This window comes from Daktulosphaira vitifoliae, unplaced genomic scaffold, assembly GCF_025091365.1.
Source record: "Daktulosphaira vitifoliae isolate Bord-2020 unplaced genomic scaffold, ASM2509136v1 Scaffold_1, whole genome shotgun sequence".
NCBI lineage: Eukaryota > Metazoa > Arthropoda > Insecta > Hemiptera > Phylloxeridae > Daktulosphaira > Daktulosphaira vitifoliae.
Window position 1 is genome coordinate 59,080,966 of NW_026099572.1, and position 21,473 is coordinate 59,102,438.

Sequence of the window (21,473 nt, forward strand, 5' to 3'; positions counted from 1 at the left end):
ACCCTTTTTAAATTTTACTCGTTTTAATAATTGAATAATCACTACATTTTTGTTATATTGGTTGTAAAGTAATACTTATTGTGTAAAAACTAATCGTACCCGTCGTAGCCGGGTAGTTCAACGGGTATCTGTAATTTACTCGTAAGGACCCCAGGTATAGTATGGAACCCCAGATAGGCAGAGTTTAATTACCAATATTATTAAAAAAATTNGGATAATATGGAACCCCAGATAGGCAGAGTTTATTTATCAATATAATTGAAAAAATTAGTTATTCATTCACATTTAACTTATTACTAGTAATTTATGCTTACCTTCATAACCTAAATAAAGTAAATTTGTTCTTTTAATATATATTGCTAAAAAGTATTAAGACTTAATACTGCATTAAATTATTGATTATAAAGAGTGATCGGTTTATCATAAACCACTCGATTACACGCGAAATAAATATAATATTGGAAAAAAAAATTGCTTATTTTAGTTACGTATACATCTTAATTTATCGGCTAATAAATACTTTTTAGAATCATCCCTTAGAACTTAAATGTGTGTCAACTTTTACGAAAGTTTATAATTAAAAAAAGTTTTTACCATAACTTGTTTTAGCGTTTAACTTGCAAGTTAAACATTGACATTATTAAATAGAAAATTAATAATAAATTTAAAATAATATTGTTAAGATTGAAATGTGANTAATAATAAATTTAAAATAATATTGTTAAGATTGAAATGTGATCAGCAAATTTCATAATTTTTATTTACTATAAATTTATGAGAGAAGCTCAAAATTTTCTTTAAAATCACCATTTTTTTATTAAATTTTTATCGTAGTAAATTATTTTCGTCTAAGTAATCAATTTAATATAACTCTTGGTGTTTAATAAAATTCTACAATAGAAATAATCAGAACTTTATTCATTTTTTTAATTATTTAAAAATAACGAATAATATCTAGGTAAAAATGAAATTCAACAACAAATCAAAGGACGAAAAGATAGATGAAACTAGAACAGGTCCGACTTGGCCATAGCCTAACCTATTTAATATTATTTTCGTATAATAATGGTAAAACTTGAAAAACGAGATCCCACAGGTATAAATATCACAAAATTGTTAAACTTTAAATTGTGATCAGGGCCGGATTTGACGGAGGGTTTTAAGGGCACTTGCCCCGGGCAGCAGATGTTGGGGGCATCCGGATGCCGAATACTAAAAAAAAAATTTTTAACTTTTTAACCCTCGGCTTATGAAAAAATTAACTTAAAATAGAAATAAAAAGTAAATATTATTTTGTATTTATATAATTTGGTCTGCAAAATTAATATCGATATACGTCACATGATAACGACATTGGGGCATACTGCAAATACAATATAATACTTTAGTAAATTGGTATACGTTCGAGTAATTATGTCATTTATTATTTATAAATAAAGCGTGGTGGTAGTGCCCAGAAACCTCGGGTTTGATAAGACGTGACTTTGACTTCTACGAATCGCGATACCATATTATAATAGCGATTAGCGCAGGCCGTCCGTCATTGTATTATTTTATTTTCACGTATCTTGGTTATCCTTTTTATTATAAACATCTGAGTACCTATCAAAGTTGGAATAAAGGAATAAACACACTACAAACAGCTAATTCAAACGTTCAGTGTCCAGTTATCCAGTGTATAAAATAAAAATTACAGTTTTTAATATAATTATAATATGAAAGTATGAATGTAATGTATTGGTAAAATGCTTAATGATATTCAATTAAATTAGTCGATTTAGAATTTAAAGCGGGCCGTATTCAATTGCCACGCGGGCCGCCGGTTGCCGACCACTGGCTTATAGTATTGTTCAACCAGCGTAGGCTACTCATGCAGACAGGTTATAACATTTGATATGTTTTACACATGGTATATTATCACACTCTGTTTATGATATTTTATGATTAAAGTCCATTCACGTGTTTAAAAACCGTAAATTTATTACAATTTTACTATTGACCCTTTTTAAATTTTACTCGTTTTAATAATTGAATAATCACTACATTTTTGTTATATTGGTTGTAAAGTAATACTTATTGTGTAAAAACTAATCGTACCCGTCGTAGCCGGGTAGTTCAACGGGTATCTGTAATTTACTCGTAAGGACCCCAGGTATAGTATGGAACCCCAGTTAGGCAGAGTTTAATTATCAATATTATTAAAAAAATTAGTTATTCATTCACATTTAACTTATTACTAGTAATTTATGCTTACCTTCATAACCTAAATAAAGTAAATTTGTTCTTTTAATATATATTGCTAAAAAGTATTAAGACTTAATACTGCATTAAATTATTGATTATACAGAGTGATCGGTTTATCATAAACCACTCGATTACACGCGAAATAAATATAATATTGGAAAAAAAAATTGCTTTTTTTAGTTACGTATACATCTTAATTTATCGGCTAATAAATACTTTTTAGAATCATCCCTTAGAACTTAAATGTGTGTCAACATTATTTTTTTAAATGACAACAAACATATTTAACTAGCTTATAAAATAGAAAATAAACTAATTAAGACAATTTCTCGTCGATAACATGTTTTGAACCAGCATTTGTATTAATATTTTCATTTTTATAACTAAGCGGGACGAAGAGTATGACCGGGAAATGACTATTGATTGATAAAAGTAGCAGCACCCACTCTTCACCACCAGTCATTACTTTAAATTATTAACAACTTCCGAAATACTAGTCCGAAAATTGTAATCGAACAGTCATTTTCTTAATTAGATTATTTTTTATAGTATAACTAATTAAATATGCATATTGTCATTAAAAAAAAATAAAGTTGGTATGCCTTTAAATTATAGGCGATGATTCTAAAAAGTAATTATAATCTGATAAATCAAGAAATATATGTAACTAAAAGAAATTAAAATTTCTTTTTCCAATATTGTGTTTATTTTGAGAATAATCGAGTGGTTATGATAAACTGATCAAACTATATATCCATAATTGCGATTTTTATTACTTATTATTAATGGAATAAATTCCACATTTTGAGAATTATCTAGAAATACCAAAAAAAAAATATTTAATATGATATTTATAATGTTAATAATATTTTTGACTTATTGATATTAAATTATTATTATTATTATTACTTCATAAAGTTACAAAAAGTTTTAAATATGCAAAAAAATCATTGCCTATGAACACTTTTAAATGTAATTTGCACCAAAATTAAAATTGATTATTCATTTGATCGTAAATTTATGTTACTGTAGAAAAGAATAATATATTGAGATAGAATTTATTGGAAATGAGTCTAGAATTTTTGAAACGCCTAGAAAACAATGAATATATTACTATTTGTTATAATACTGAAACATTTTAAAAATGGTAAAAAATTAATTTTTTGTAATATTAATTAATAATAAGTAATGTAATAAGTTTTAATTTGTGTTATTGAGAAAAAAGATAAAAATATATCTGATTATTTTATTTAAAGATTATGTGATGAACTTTACTTTGAATGATTTCCTCTTCAGACCTTGAGCTATCTGGGACTGTCAAAGTAAAAAAATATATATCAATTTTTCAGAATTTATTAATATTTATAGATTATACCGAGAGGAAAAGTGAGACCAAAAAACGTTTAGTGATAACCATAGGAGCACTCGCGCCTCACCTCCAGTCATTATTTTAAATTAATAAAAACTTCTGAAATACTAGTCCGAAAATTTTTATCAACCAATATCAGTGATGTTATAAATGCTATAGTAGCTTCAGGATACCTACCATATGACTTCTCAGACCTAATATCACTAATTAATTATTGTTATAAAGAAATAATAAAACTTATCCTTGGTATGGATAAAAATGCCTACCATACTATATGGTGGAGAAGTAACATCAGCCAAAGACGAGGTACTAATGGAGTTACTTTTGGTCGTGATTATCTTATAAGTCTTTAATATGTATATACTACTAAAAAAAAATTCTTATTTCCTAAATTGCACTATTAATGCATCACATTGAACACATTAAATTATTTAACTATATAAATGTTCAACAGATTCAATTTAGTTTAAGTCTGAAATTTACAAGTGCGAGTGCTTAAGTAACGTTACGCCGGCACTCGGGGAAGAAAAACTGTTTTCTTGGGGTAAGGGAGGTTGTACAAAAGTTAATTTCGTTTATACGAAATTGTACATAAAATAATACATAATATTGAATATTTTTTTTCTTCAAATTCCTAATATGCCGGTGCCAGTGTAACACACTTCAAAAAGAAATAAATAAAAAAATTATCACTATTATTTTTATTTTTCGATTAATTGAGTTGGTCATAATTGTAAGTGAAACATCAAAGAAAAGCAAAGGCGTATTATTGAGGGTAGTATTGAGTTAGTGTAAATTTTTTTTAGTTCTGTAAGTAATTTTTAATAAAAACTTCGTTTATAATTTATTTAAATTACCATTACTACTATCGATACTACTTCGGCATATTGGACATGTACTTTTATCTTGTAACCATCTGTCTATACATCCTTTACAAAATTCATGTCCACATGTTGTCGTATGAATTGGTTCTCTTAATGTATTCGTACAAATAGGACAATCTACAAAATTATATAACAACATAAAAAGTAAAATATTACAATACCAATATTAAACATTTAAAAAAATTTAAAAAAAAAGGATTGCAGTGTAAAAAGTTACTGTTCTGCTTTTTTTTTTTATATATCATATACATAAATTAAAAATTAAAAATATTGTACATTTTTTTATTGGTTTCTTTTAGTTCAATGCATTTTTCCGTTTATCAATAATTAAGTATTTTTTATGTTCATCCCATATATGTAACACCTTATACCTTAAAAGGTGTTAATTTATTTTACTGAATGAAAACATACAAGTCGATTAACTGCCTCACGCAAAATCTTTAAAAATATTTTTATTTTTCTGTAATTATTTTATAATATTAATACAATTATTATGATTAGAATATTATTAACTATTGTGTATACCAGAGGCGTATTTGAGTGGGATATGGACGATTGCCCTCCTTTATTTTACTTAAAACTGCTATCATTTTTTTTAAAAACCTAACATTTGATATATTTTTTTCATAAATTTGTCCCACTACTTGCCCACAAGGGGAAATTTCGGACTTTAATAGTCTTCACGATGAAATTGACTACCGTATACTATTTTTTTGTTAAAATTCTCGATTTTATATATTACATTCTTTTTTAACACGCTTCTATTAGTTTCACGTGTATGTTGTTTGTTTGTTGTTTGTTTGTCGTTTGTCGTTTGTAAGTTTGTAACTCCACGCGGCACGTGTTATTATGTCGCGTATCCCGTCGTGTATGTCCTTGAGACTATACTGTTGTAATGCATTCGCCCCACCCCGCTCACCACTCGTAGACAACAATATTTTCTAACCCGTAGACGCGCGCGTGTCATCAATTATGTATATATATAACAAATTTTTATTGTAATTGACACGGCCCGCGTCGTTTCATTATACACAATGCCCCACGACTCGTGCCACCTTTATCAGCCGTCACCCTATTATGAGTATTTGACTGACCAACACCTTGCGTTATACGCCGCTGTGCAAAGTCCAGCAAGCGCCGCACGCCCGACGACATTCCGCCGCAAATGATACTNCTTCGGGCCGTCATCATAAGTAGGCCACTGATTCCGGTAGGGGTACCCAGCTACGCTGGGCACGATAAATTTTTTGCAGAAAAAGTATTACATCAGGATCAGTGTAACAAAAATATATTAAAAATATTATTATTAAAATCAGGAAAGTTCAAAAAGAGAATATAGTAAAATGTATTGGATATAAGGTTGACTTTGATAATGAGGTATTCAAAAATTATATTAGGAGGGTATTTAATTTTTTTGACTTTGTTAAACATGATGTAGAATATTTTTTGCTAAAAATTAAAGTAATGATGAAAAAAAAAGACATTAGGTCAACGAGCGTTTTTCTGGAAAACAGTCGAAATTATAAAACGCTCGCGGGCGAGCGGCAAAAATTTTCCGACCTTCGCCAATAATTTTCCTGGAGTTTGGTGGCCGAGTACTTTCGTTGAAAAAAAACATTTTGAAAATCTGAGCACGTTAAGTAATTTTCCCAGAAAAGCGTTTTTTCCCTTGTTCTATTATATAATAAGATAAATGTTTGTCGTATTAATTAGAAGGATTTTGTTATTATTTAGGCCACATGTGAAATTCTAATTATAGATTTGAAATCGGCGCAAAAATGGGTTAAGAAAAGTATACTTTGGTGTCAGATGAAAATTTCTTGCAGATCAGTAAATTTATTTATAAATAACAAACAATTTTTTTATTTTGAGAATTGCATCAAGCCCTACAAATTTTTATACACGTTTGCCATAAAACATATAAATACTTATAATTTTTTATAATTTCTCTGTAAAAATTACAATACTAAATTATTAAATATCAATTTCATACTCTATTTAATTGCTACAATAAATATATATTCATAAATTACACTTATACATCATAAAACTTGTAATCAGAATATAAATAAGGAAATAGGAGATCATGTAGCTTTTGGACTAATCCATTAATGTTTTTAAATTAAACACTATATAAAGATTTGCATCGTAGCGTTTTTTATGATATTGATTTTAATCAGTGTCAGATTAAATCTATACTAGATCCATCTATGCCACGTTTCCACTGTTACGAACCCGTATTATTATGTTATTTGTGTAGTGGGGTTAGTGAATAATTAGTAGTAAACAACGAATAGTTTTGATTAAGCATTAATTAATCGCGTTCAAGCAGTTGTATCAGTAATATTGTGCTATAACTTGTAAGTGATCACCTTAAGACGATTAATTCTATATCTTATAAATAATTGTATTTTTTAAAATGAAACAGACTATTTTATTTTTATGTTTAATTTAAGTGTGCTTTTATTTCACATTTAATGACATTCCACTTCAACACGTTACCGTGTCTCATCCTAGATGGGACACAACACCCCACTATGCTGTTTTTTTTTTTTTGATTATTACTGATTTATAGCAATAAATTTCTATAGCATTTTTATCAAAGTAAAAAAATAAAATACGGGCTAAGTAAACAAACGTCAACATCTTCTACTTAATCTTTTATAGGTCATTGAGGCCCATCACTGCTCTTTATAGTCTTCTACATTCTTCTCTGTGATTTGATAATTCCTCCGGATATCAACATAAAGTTCTAGATAAATTCTGGTTAGGTTCATCTATCCACCTTTTTTTCGGGCTGCCCAGTGGTCTCTTACCTTCTGCTTTCCAATTAAGCACATCCTTTATTATTTCATTCAATCTCTATACGATTCCAAGCCAGCTCATTTTTCTTTCTTTGAGAATCTGTATATTGTTCTCATGAGTTTTTTATTACCTTATTAGATCTTACATCATAATCACCTGCTTGATCCTTTTTTTAGGACCAAAAATGCATAATTACCAAATAAACGCCAACCTTATACTTTTAAATTTTAGTGTTTTCTCTTTTTGAATTTTATCAATTAAATTTTTAATATATTTTTGTTACACTGATTCTGATGTGATAATTTTCCTGTAAAACACTTATTATGCCCGCGCTTAGCCGGATTCTCCTATCGGAACAGTGACATACTTATGAGGAAGCCTTAAATAGGCGCGTATGGCCCCAAGTCTGAGACGGAGCTACGCGAAATCTAGTATAATGAAATATATTTATAAATTGAATTTAATTTAATCATATTTACATTAAATCTCTTAATTAAAAAAAAATTATTATCGTGAAAAACCTTAGTTGCTGTTTTTAAGCACACTTTTTATCATAGCTGCTAATAACGATCGAATCGGAAAGGATTCAGGAGATTTATTATATATAAGTAGCTGATACGGTCCCGCGACGTTTCTTGATACAAGAAGCCCCGCGACTCGTGCCACCTTTTTCAGCCTTCAGCCAACTATGAATATATGGTAGTTTACAGACTAACACCGCGTGCAATACGCCACGGTACAAAGTCCAGCAAGGACCGCACATCCGTCTACGACCAATATACATTGAGCGAGTTATCTTGGAGACACCGTACGATACGGACAGCCGATGCCCACGTTTGATCAACTCTTCCGTTCCAGAGTCAGTTTGTTCATTTGTTTTATGTTTGATTTTTGTGTAAACAAGTGTAATCATCTCTGTTCATTGGAGATATAAGAATATTAATTATTCCTGTGATAATCGTGATTATAATAAACGGCTTAACGCCACTTTCCTTTTCTTTACGAAAAACCCGGTATCGACTATTTTTTTTTTAACGACCCCCGTCGTATCAACTGGCTCCCCGGCGGGGAATCGAACGCTGGTCTCCCACGTGACAGGCGAGGATACTTACCACTATACTACCGAGGAGAGCAATTCTTATTATAAATATTTTATATTTTGGAAACATTATGCATGATATAACATTGTGTATTGTGCTGTAATATTAACTTAAATTTAGTAATTTTTTGCTTACCATTTAAAGGATTAGCACTATCATCTACAATTAAATATAGTACATTTGTTTTATTATTTTATATTTCTAAAAGTACTGAAATTTAAGAGTAATATTACTATAGTATTCTATTATATATTAGTATTAAGAAATTATAAATTGTATATCAATAATTCCCATTTTTATTACATTGACGGTTCATTCAAAATACACGGAATTTCACATTTATGCATAACTTGACACGGAATCGTTAAAAGTGTCAATAAACTTTTTTCCTTTTAAGGAAACCAAAAAAAAAAATACGTCTAAACAAATGATGTAGCGTAACTAGCCGAGAGAGAAAAAACACAAGAAAATGTTAAATAAGAAATATATATGTATATGAATATTTATTTATTTAAAATTAAACAGAATAGTAAAAACTGAGAACGAACACGCTAGTGCAATAGAAATATATATATATATAAAGTAACTTACAAGTAAAACGTTGCGAGAAATAGGCGCGTGGCGTTAGTTCACGTGGGACGTCGAAGGCAAGATAGAGCGTTCACCGCCGGCGCTCGGTGGTTGATCGCGCTCCAGTAGATAGACTTTTCTTCCTATCTAGATAGCCGGGTACTCTAATCAGGCTGGGCTCGCGATGTAAAAAGGCGGCTGATGGAAGAGACGAGGTGACCGTGTATTAAACGTATCGCAAAATATACGGTACCGTGTCAAACTAATAGTTCTTGATAATTATTTGTATAGTTATACAAATAAATAAGCTCGAGGATATAGGACACAGCTCCCATGATGTTCACAAAGGTTTTCTATCCCCTCTCATAACAAAATGATTTAACCGCCACTAAACTTTGTTAGGGCTCAGTGCTACGTAAAAACAAATAATTGTATTCCATATACATAAATAATTTAAATAATTATTATTTAAGGTATCTATGATGGTTTTTTTTTACTGTGCTGTAAATGAATTCCTTTTAAATATCATTTTAATCACTTTCAAACAATAATAGTTTCGTATCACTTCAAATATGTAGTTAATTGTGCACTAGTATTCAACCCTAAACTAAACGTATATTCAAGGTGTTCAAAAAAAAAGAAGAGATGAAAATGAGAGGTGACATATATTATATGTAAATGACCCAATTCGAATAATGTCAGTTCCATTAAAACAAAAATATAAGGGTATAAAGCGAGTTTTAGCTTATTATAATTACCATTAGTAGAACATTCAATAATTTCTTTCTTGGCACAATGACATACTGTAATATAACAAAATAAACATCAGTTTTTATAAATGCTACATCACCTAAACTTATTAACGACGTATAAAAAAAAATCAGTCTCTATAAATGGTTCTGTTAATAAATACTATACATATTAAAGGTTTTCATTGTTATATGCAACACCAAATATTAATACCTAAACTTAAATCCAAAATTCATCAAGTTTTAGATTAATATTAATCAGATTAAAGTATAAGTATTTGTAAATAGAAGCTTAGATAATTTAAAAAATATCAATTTTTCACATTATTAATCTGAATAATTACAATGTGGAATATTTATTATTATTTAAGTTATAATTATTGTTATAAATCCATTTTTCAACCGTTTGTAAAAATATAATTATGTTTGCGTTTTTCAAATTAGGGTTGTCTGTAGGATTTAACATTAACCCTTAAACAGTCACGCGGTGGTCTAGCATATCCCCACATAAATAAAAACGGATGTATTATATTGCATAAAAGGTGTACATAGATATAAATTTAGAAGATGGTTTTTATAGTAATATTGAATAGATTTTCATAAATAAATACCTTCGAAAAAAAACTGTATGACTTAAAATAACCATCAAATTTGAATTGGGTCATATTGACCCCCACGCGACTTGTAACGTTATAATTTTTTTTTCGACTTGTATTTTTTTCAAAATATTGTTTTATCGTAAATGCAATGTTATAATTGATATGATATTGTGGAATTAGGATTATGTGGATCTGCCACCGTCTGTGCAATTAAGTTTTAAAAATAAATAATCTATTGAGAATTTCTACTACTCGATGATACGGAACAAATACGAACTAAACATGTAATAAATACATCCCGTCGCAATGTGGACACATTGATTATCGGTGCCTCATTTACAATTACCACTATTCACATTTACCTCTCCTGACCCTACTCGTATTATAATAATTAAATTGTATTGTAATATTCATAATAAAAAAATTCAATTCAGAAAAATGATAAATGTAAATACACATAATACTAGTAAATATAAGCCATGTTTGAGCTCAAAGAAATACAATAAAAATACATTTTGTAATAGTAAAAGTTTTTATTTACCGTCTTTAAAATAAGATTATGCAGTTAAAATAATTTTTTTGACAAACCAAACATTTTTAATGAAATTTTGAAAATTAAGTTTTTTTTTTTTCGTAATATAATTTTTAGTAATGCACATAATTTTGTAATTAATTTATTTTTTAATTGTTATCCATACTTATATATCATATGGTAACAAATAATGTCTTTGAATTTAAAAAAATGAACTTTTTTATACATATTTTATACTTTTTTAGAAATGGGGTCTAATAGACCCCCACGCGACTATGAACGTTAAAAAAAGGTACGCGCCTGCTTAAGGGTTAATAATGGCTATAAGTTTTTCCGGACAGATTAAACATATTTTTATTTTAATAACATTTTATGTTTTTTTATTAAATATTTTCAGATAATTTTGTTTTACCAAAGCTATGTGTTCTAATTATGTCTAAAAAATATCACTTTTTTAGCTTCGATGCGAAGCTGAGAAGGTATTGGTTTTACTATAATGTGTTTTTTTTGTGTCTATTATAACTTTTTCTCAGCACTCACCGAACGGATTTCTTTCAACGATACGTCAAAAGATCAAAAATCGTATCTAGTCGAAGACACTACTCTAAAAAATTGAAAAAATTGACATCGTTCCCTGTAAATGGGGGAAACCTCCAAAAAAAAATACAAATTTAAAAATCGCTAATTTTTTCAATTTTTTTTACTAAAAACTGCCGTAACTTTTTCAAAAATGCACATATCAATTTATTTTTTTTGTTTTAGATGCTTGATGTCTTTACCTATCATTTGGTATATCTTTTTTGTAAATTTGACACTTAACCTGCCCACAGGGGGGAATTTAAAATGACAATGAAACTTTGACTTTTGAAAATGTTCCGGAAGGTCTGACACTTTTATATATATCTTAAATTAAAGCTAATGTAATGTCCTTTATTATAAAAAAAAAAAATTTGACCTCTGGAATGGTCTTCGTGGTGAAAATGGCTACCGAATGTTATTTTTGTGTGATAATTCTCAATTTAATTTTTTAAAATTTTTAACTTTATAATGCTATAATTTATTGAATAGTGTATAGATCAACACAATTTTTTTATGAGAAATAATATTTTTTAATAATCCCTTTTTAATTCGACATACTTTATCTTAATCAGGATATTAATAAGGAACTAGCAGATCATGTAGCTTTTAGAATAATATACCAATTTTTTAAAATTAAACACTATCTAAAGATTTGCATCGAAGCGTTTTTTTTTTGATAGTGATTATAATCACTGTCAGATATCATTATACTTGATCCAACTATGCCACGTCACTACTGTGCCGCGACCCTCCTGTGCTGGGTTTTTATTGTCTCTCATCATTATTAATAAAAAAACATGCACAAATTCAGGTATCTGTGTTTTTTTAAAGAAAAAATATGTTTTGTTTTATTTTTTAAAAGTATTGAATACTAAATATTCACCGAGTATGTAACTAAAAGAATTAAAATATTTATTTTCAATAATTATATTTAATTCATGAGTAATTAGTGAGTTATAATAAATGAAGTATCTATCGTGTAAAGATACTTACTTTCCATGTAAAATGAAATGAACACCGTAACAAAAAATATTGATAAAATATGAAATTTCTGAAACATATTTGAAAATTTTAAAGCTCTAAATTTGCTCTAAACTAAAAAACATGAAAAATTTATACTAATAAATGATCAAAGAAATATATGAACTACTTCAGTAGAAATAAAATTTTTGAATAATCTTTTTAAAACTATTTATTTTTAAGAGAACAATTTTACTATTAATTATTGATAAGTTAATTAAATTTTAAGAACTCACCATTGTTGTTTGATGTGATAAAAAAATTAATTATTAGATGTAATAAAATTTTGTAAAACAGTGATTATTTTTAAGGATTTTATATAAATATTATACGTTTTGATAAATAAGAAGTACTTCTAATAATAAATAAAATAAATATAGTTAGCAAAACATAATGAAATATGGAATCACATTATAGCATGATTTTTATACTATGTATACATCATTTGTATTTTTAGCATTGTAAAAATTACATAAATTATATTAGTTTATGATTTATGACTAGTAAATAACAAGTAGCAAATACATATTTAAAAAAAATTAATTTTTCAATTTTCAAGTTTTGTGAACACATTATACAGAATGATTTTTTTATCATAACCCACTCAATTACTTANAGGGTGATTTTTTTATCATAACCCACTCAATTACTTGCAGAATAATAATAATTTAAACATTTTTTTTTTTCATTATCTTTAGTTACACATTATTCTTGAATTTTTAACTATGTAATACTTTTTAAGTTCATCCCTTATGCCTTGTAAGGGGGTCAACTTTGTTTTTTTAAATAGTAACACATATTTTTAATTTAATAAAATGTTTGAGTTTTTAACTCAATAGTAAATGGCATTTGAATTTTTAATGAAACTTAATTTGTTTATTAGATATAAACATTTAAAGTTTCAAATTTTTGAGTTTATATACATATATAATACACGAGGGATTAAAAATACAGGTAGCTAATTGGTTTTTTATGAGATAGCTGTCACCGACACGGAGTGTTAATTGTCAATTTTGACTATCAATAGATGTACTTTCTGTATTGTCGGTTAGTGTATTTATAAACTCACAACAATGTACTTTACTATCATTGATAATAACAATGCTGTGTATCTGCTAATATCGATGTCATAAAAAATCAATTAGCTACCTGTATTTGTAATCCCTTATGTATTATACCTGTATATTAACTCTAAAATTTGTAACTCTAAATGTTTATATCTAATAAACAAATTAAGTTTCATTAAAAATTCAAATGCCATTTACTATTTGTTGGCGCTCGTTATCACGCGATTAAGCGATACCAATAATAATGATGGTCGCCGATCAATATAAGACCAGTTATGCTCGATATACGTACGCGCGCGCGGACAAATCGCCAGCTTACAATAAAATAATAATAAAAGATACAGTCCACAATTAATAAACATTCGTATTTATCAATTTATTTATTATACAGATTGAACCAGACGCAACATTTGGTCCATCGTGCCGCATGGATAAATTAATAAATAATTTGATTTTGTAAGTTTTGTCATCGCCGTGCTCGTCGTCGTACGTTTTTTATTTAAGTGCGTAAGTGTACCGTCTTAAGTGCGTTTCGTATTTTTTTATTACTTTATTTATCGTATAGTTCGCCATTCGCAATTAGTTCGAGATTCGTAAATGAATAGACTCGCTAGTTCTATTTCTCATCTCGTTCTATTTTTGGTGATACGGTAAAAACGCCCATAACTCGAGTAACGTGTGTTATAATAGGAACATCATTGGTTTTATTCCAAACCCTATATAGTACACTCGGATTTTAATGCAATAGAGCGCTATTGTAATCGCGTAATACAATTGACTATCTGAATAGATATCAACGTTATGGCAGAGCAAGTCCAGTTAAGCATTCGTCGTGGTCAGTTCAAAGGCCAACTATCACGATTTGTATTATTTGTTGAGAGAAAGAGTGGAGAAGAAAATATTGACACCAGTCAAATCATACTACGACGAGATAAAATATTGGAGGTGTGGCAAGATTATGAATCGGTACAAGCAGAAATAGAAGAACTTACGGGAATTACGGAAGAAACGGAAAAGTATAGAGAGGAGATGGAGAATATTTATTTTGGAGTCTTAGCCGAATGCGATAAACTTATAAAGAAACTATGTTCATCTGATCATATCAGCATTAATGATAGTTCCGTTCAAAATATTCAATCTATTCCTACTAAACCCAATACTATAAATAGTCAATTCGGTTCTTCTATAATCAAATTACCACCAATCGATCTACCTAAATTTTCAGGAGATTATTCTGAGTGGCAATCGTATTATGATATGTTTTCCACAGCGATCAACGAGAATAACAATCTCAATAATATGCAAAGGTTTTTTTATTTACGATCTTCATTAAGCGGAGAAGCTGCTAAGGTAATACAGTGTTTACCTACCACTTCTGACAATTATACAATCGCCTGGCAAACTCTAAAAGAGCGTTATAGTAATACTAAGTTGTTAGTTCAAGTGCATACTAAGTCGCTTTTCGATTTAAGTCCAATATACCAAGAAAGTGCTGAAGAAACTCGACGTTTTCATGATACGTTAGTGGGTCATATTAAAGCTCTAGAGAATCTTGGTCAAATGCCCGACTTGTGAGGGTCACTAATTATACTTTTAATTACATCTAAATTGGACGTACAAAGTTTGCGTAGCTGGGAAATCAAATCACCAAGGTTAGAGGTATCAACATTAAAAAATATTATTGTGTTTTTAGAATCGCGTTTTAGAATGCTAGAAGCTATTGAATCGTCTAGCAAATTACAATCTAATAATAATATACGCAGCTTCAGCAAGAAAAATTTTATTCAAAAAAGAAGTGATCGTAAAATAAATGTATTGTTTACAAGTGGCGGTAGCGTTACTTGTTATTATTGTAAACAATCGCACACTATTTATCGTTGTCCGTCGTTCTTAAAACTTACGGTAAATGAACGTATCAATAAAATTAAGCAATTAAACCATTGTATTATTTGTTTAAGAGCACATGCAGATGAACAAATATGTAAGGCCCGTCGTTGCGCTAAATGTGGACGCGGTCATAATAGTTTATTGCACGTAAATTCGAAGACAGATAATGTGGGCAACTCAGATAACGTAGAAAGTATTATTGACAATAAAGTGCCAGATAATACAACGCTACAACAGCCGATATTAACAAACGCGCACACTTATCAAGGCAATTACAACAGTAGCCGCAGGTCAGTACTGCTAGTTACTGCCGTAGTACATGCGTATAATAATAAAAATGAACCGGTAGTGTGCCGAGTATTGCTAAACTCCGGCTCACAAAACAATTTTATCACCGAGTCAATGGCCCATTATTTGAAATTGAAAAGAAAAAATGTAGAGTATTCTGTTTTTGGAATAAACGAATCACCGAATAATGTTAAACACCAGGTATCAGCGATTATTAAATCTCGCGTGTCAGATTTTAAAACAAACTTGAATTTTTTAACACTTCCCAAGCTGACCAGTCTCTTACCACAATCGGGTATTGATGCGAGGGAGTTAAAAATACCGTCAGATATTATTTTGGCCGATCCGCTGTTCGGCACACCACAAAGAATAGATATGCTGATTTGAGCTGAAATTTTCTTTANGCTGATTGGAGCTGAAATTTTCTTTGACTTAATGTATTCCGATCAAATAAAGACGGTTGAAAATGGTCCCGTTATACAAAAGACTGAGTTCGGTTGGATCGTGTCCGGTCCTATCTCAGCAAGCTTCACTACATCTATGCTCACAACTACTGTATTACCACACCAACAAGATGTAGTTGAAAATGATATAAACGCCCGAATTAATTTAGATGACCAGATAGCGAAATTTTGGCAATTAGAAGAGGTCAAAACTAAAAACATTTTAAGTTTAGATGAAAAGGCGTGCCAGTTGCATTTTGAAAATAATACCAAACGGAATGAAAACGGACGATTTGTTGTATCATCGCCGTTCAAGGACNAAACGGACGATTTGTTGTATCATTGCCGTTCAAGGATCATTCCCTACTAGGTGAATCGTATCAAATAGCTTTAAAACGGTTTTTATCATTAGAACGGCGACTGCAGACTAATATTGAACTCAAAAATCTTTATTCTAAATTTATAAACGAATATCTAGAACTAAATCATATGGAAAGAATTTTGAGATACGAAAGTACTAACAACACATATTATATACCACATCATGCAATTTATAAAGAGAGTAGCCATACAACTAAACTACGAGTGGTATTTGACGCTTCTTGTAAAACCGTCAACGGGGTAAGTCTTAATGACGTTTTATTTAAGGGTCCGTGTATACAAGAAGAACTCACCAAAATAATGATTAGATTTCGAACGCATAAATATGTTTTTTGTTCGGACATTGAAAAAATGTATAGGCAAATCTGGGCCTCTGAGAATCAAAGAGATTTCCAACGCATTTTATGGCGTGAAAATCCTGAACAACCTGTACAAGTATTTAGATTAAAAACAATCACATACGGGGTTGTGACTTCCTCATACTTAGCAACCGGGTGTCTAAGAATACTAGCCGAAGAAAAAGCTGATCATTATCCGGAAGCTTGTAGAGCGTTACATGAAAATTTTTATATGAATGATCTCTTAAGTGATTCAGATACTTTAGAAAGGACGGTCAAGTTAAGAGATGATTTAATATCAATCATGGAGAGTGCTGGTTTCAAGTTGAGACAATGGTGTAGCAATGAACCACTATTGTTAAGAAAATTACCTTTATATTTAAGGATAGTTGATGACGATGTAAAAGAGCCTAATAGAAATATTACTAAAATCCTTGGATTATATTGGAATCATGAGAATNGTAAAAGAGCCTAATAAAAATATTACTAAAATCCTTGGATTATATTGGAATCACGAGAACGATTGCTATCAATACAATATAAAACCAATAAAAATATCTGGTCGATTTACAAAAAGACTAGTTCTATCCGAAATATCGTCGCTATTCGATCCACTTGGATTAATCGCTCCAGTAATAATTAGGTTCAAGATGATTATGCAACAGTTATGGTTGCAAAAAATAAACTGGGATGACGTTTTACCTATTCCATTACAACAAGATTGGTCAAAAATGCGTGTGGAACTGGAGCAAATTAATAATATTAAATCTAGTTCTTGGCATCGAAAAAATTAAAAAACTAGAATTACACGCGTTCGCTGACGCAAGTATGCAAGCCTATGGTGCTTGTATATACACACGCACTACAGACATTTATGGTAAAGTAGTAATAAATTTATTGTGTGCAAAATCAAGAGTCGCGCCATTAAAAGTAGTTTCGTTACCTCGGCTCGAACTGTTAGCTGCGCTTTTGGCCCTCGCCTTATGTCAAAATATGCACCAAAATTACAGTTACTTATAAATGAATATTTTTATTGGACAGATTCGACACTGGTATTAAATTGGTTATTATCTCCATCGTCTCGTTGGAAAAATTTTGTGGGAAACAGAGTAAGTGAAATACAAGAGTTAACGTCTGTTTCACAATGGAGGCATGTTGCGTCCAGCGACAATCCAGCGGACATAGTGTCAAGAGGCTGTTTTCCATCACAAATGAAAGGTTTAGATTTATGGTGGAACGGACCTAGTTGGTTGAAAGGGGAACATACTCAATGGCCAAGTAACTTTCAAGAACTTACTTCTAAAAGTGAATATTTGTCTGAAGAAAAAGTAATTACTAATTTATTCTTAACAACGGAAAATAATTCTTTTAATCAAATTTTTAAATTATTTTCTTCATTAAGTAAACTTTTACGTGTTGTGGCTTATTGTCTTCGTGTGAAGTTAAATTTTTTATCGAGTGACACTAATATTTATGGTCCTGTTGAAGCTACAGAAATTGAAAATGCCCTTAAACGATTAGTGAAGGTAGCGCAACAAGAAGAATTTTTTACTGAGTTGTGTGACTTAAAAAACTCAAAATTAGTGTCCAGTAAAAGTAAACTTTTTCGTCTTAGACCATTTCTAGACGACGATGGTATAATCAGGGTAGGCGGTAGATTAAAACATGCCGTCTCACTATCATTTTTTCAAAAACATCCGATAGTGTTACCCGCTGATAGTGCTTTTACAAAATTATTATTTCTGGATGAACACGAAAAATCATTACACGCCGGTCCACAAGCGATGTTAGCTAATATACGTTTGAGATATTGGCCGATTAATGGACGTAATATAGCCAGAAATATATCTAGAAAATGTGTCAAATGTTTCAAATACAAACCGGTTGTATTTGAGCCCATCATGGGTGACTTACCTAAGGACCGAGTCGAACCAGCGCGAGCTTTTGTTAAATGTGGCGTAGATTTTGCTGGTCCAGTGTTTGTGCGGTCTAGTTTGCGAAGAAACGCGCCTAAGACTAAAGCGTATATCAGTATCTGGGTTTGTCTTGTCACAAAAGCTATTCATATAGAATTAGTAGGCGATTTGACAGCGGAGTCTTTCCTTAATGCGTTACGGAGATTCCGTGATAGACANGTTACGGAGATTCTGTGATAGACGTGGTTATTGTACGGACGTGTATTCAGATAACGGAAAAAACTTTGTTGCGGTTAATCGACAACTTCGAGAAGTGCATGAACTTTTAGCTAAACCAGAAGTTAAAAATGAATTAAGTAATAAAGGAATTCAATGGCATTTTATTCCGGCCCGTAGTCCTCACTTTGGCGGATTGTGGGAGGCGTCTGTTAAATCTGTTAAGGCACATTTGCTCAAATCGATTGGTAATGCTCTGTTTAACTATGAAGAGTTATATACAATACTTGTTCGAGTAGAAGCCATATTAAATTCGCGACCGTTGACACCTTTATCCACGGATCCAAGTGACTTATCGGTTTTAACACCTGGTCATTTTTTGATAGGTGACTCGCTATCCGCTTTTCCTGAACGTGACGTAACGAATATTATGGAGAACAGACTAACTCGCTGGAGGCGTGTGGTTCAAATTACGCAAAAAATATGGATTAGATGGAAGAACGAGTATTTCAATCAGTTACAAGAGCGAAAAAAATGGTCACAATCAAATGGTCCTGGTTTGAAGAAAAACACTGTAGTTCTCATGCGTGATGAAAACTTGCCCCCTTTAAAATGGTCAATTGGAAGAATAATGGAAGTTCATAGTGGTTCTGATGGCGTCGTACGAGTGGCTACTATCCGTACAGCAACCGGTGTATATAAACGAGCTGTTCGTCAATTATGTCCATTACCTTTCGAGGGAAATTGTACAGCAAGTTCAAATAATTAAAAATGTTTAAAATGTATGTTTAGTAAATTATGTTAAAATGCTTATGATTTGAAAAAAAAAGATAATAATAATATCTAGTCTAAATATTGTGATATAAATTCTTGTTGTTTTTTTTTTTTTTTTTTATGTATGTAATGTATTATATATTATTTGTATCTCTATTATAAAATATGTTCATTGTTAAAGTGTCCTGAAGCTAATGTTTGTTGCTAAATTTAGTTACCTTAATTTTTATTATTTATTTATATATTAATTTAATTATTTGTAATTTATTTAAAGCATGATATGTTAGTTCTAAGTTCTAATTATTTGTTATTTATCTGAGAATGTTTTACAGAATTATTGTTTATATTTTTGGCCATGAATGTGGGTCAATTGTTTGTCATAATCTTATTATTTATATGTACTGTATATTGATTCTATTGAAATGTGTTATTTCAAGGTAGGCGGTGTGTTCGCACTCGTTATCACGCGATTAAGCGATACCAATAATAATGATGGTCGCCGACCAATATAAGACCAGTTATGCTCGATATACGTACGCGCGCGGACAAATCGTCAGCTTACAATAAAATATTTNAAATTAAAAACTCAAACATTTTATTAAATTAAAAATATGTGTTACCATTTAAAAAAACAAAGTTGACCCCCTTACAAGGCATAAGGGATGAACTTAAAAAAAATTACATAGTTAAAAATTCAAGAAAAATATGTAACTAAAAATAAAAAAAAAAAAAAAAATGTTTAAATTATTATTATTCTGTATGAAATTGAGTGGGTTATGATAAAAATATCACTCTGTATATTGAAAAAATATACTTAATAATTATTAAATTCTAAGGAGCCATTTATCAATTAATATATATATTTCATATGTTGTGTGCATTTATTTACCCTTATTAAGTTTAGACTAAAAAATTTTTATTTAGAATATTATAATATATTATGATTTTAATATTTGACGGGAATTCCTGTAAAAATATGTTTATATCACGCCATAAATAATTTATTTTAATACACGTATATGTGTTTTTAAACAGACTGTGTAAATTATTATAGTAGTTGAAAAATGAAAAAAATTAATATAGATTATTAAATATAAAAAAAAAATTCTACAGTAATTTATTCACAAGAAACCAATGTAGCGCAAAATAGGGCTCTAACTATTAAAAGATAATAAACTTCCACATAAAAACAGTAGCATAGTGGCGTAGCAGCACAGTGTTGACGTGGCATAGTTGGGTCAAGACACAGTATAGATTTAATCTAATAGTGATTAAAATCACTATCATAAAAAACGCTGCGATGCAATCTGTAAATAGTGTTTAATTTAAAAAAATTGATGAATTATTCAAAATGCAAAATGAACTGTTATTTCCTTATTTATATCCTTATTAGAAGTTTTTTGATGTATAAGTGTAATATACAGGGTGATTTTTTTATCATAACCCACTCAATTACTTACAGAATAATAATAATTTAAACATTTTTTTTTTTTATTATCTTTAGTTACACATTATTCTTGAATTTTTAACTATGTAATACTTTTGAAGTTCATCCCTTATGCCTTGGAGGGGGGTAAACTTTGTTTTTTTAAATGGTAACACATATTTTTAATTTAATAAAATGTTTGAGTTTTTAATTTAATAGTAAATGGCATTTGAATTTTTAATATAACTTTATTAGCTTATTAGATATAAACATTTAAAGTTTCAAA

General features: G+C 29.7%; 1 protein-coding gene across 9 annotated transcripts in view; it reads right to left on the bottom strand.

The window, feature by feature from the left end:
* Positions 1–249: 249 nt before the first annotated feature.
* The window catches only part of LOC126909105 (E3 ubiquitin-protein ligase NRDP1-like), a 46,318-nt gene continuing 25,094 nt past the window's right edge, over positions 250–21,473 (bottom strand). Inside the window, exons 1-8 of one of the 9 annotated variants that reach the window (XM_050691508.1) lie at positions 12,688–12,822; positions 12,425–12,482; positions 9,731–9,775; positions 8,538–8,561; positions 4,471–4,614; positions 3,520–3,558; positions 3,021–3,059; positions 250–323 (exon numbers count right to left, since the gene is read on the bottom strand). In XM_050691508.1, coding sequence (XP_050547465.1) covers positions 286–323; positions 3,021–3,059; positions 3,520–3,558; positions 4,471–4,614; positions 8,538–8,561; positions 9,731–9,775; positions 12,425–12,482; positions 12,688–12,690 — 390 coding nt within the window. In that variant the 5' untranslated portion in view covers positions 12,691–12,822 and the 3' untranslated portion in view covers positions 250–285. Of the gene's footprint in view, positions 324–2,000; positions 2,264–3,020; positions 3,060–3,519; positions 3,559–4,470; positions 4,615–8,537; positions 8,562–9,730; positions 9,776–12,424; positions 12,483–12,687; positions 12,830–21,473 lie in introns of those variants that run through there. The other 8 variants (XM_050691493.1, XM_050691527.1, XM_050691548.1 and 5 more) reach the window with 8 other exon arrangements.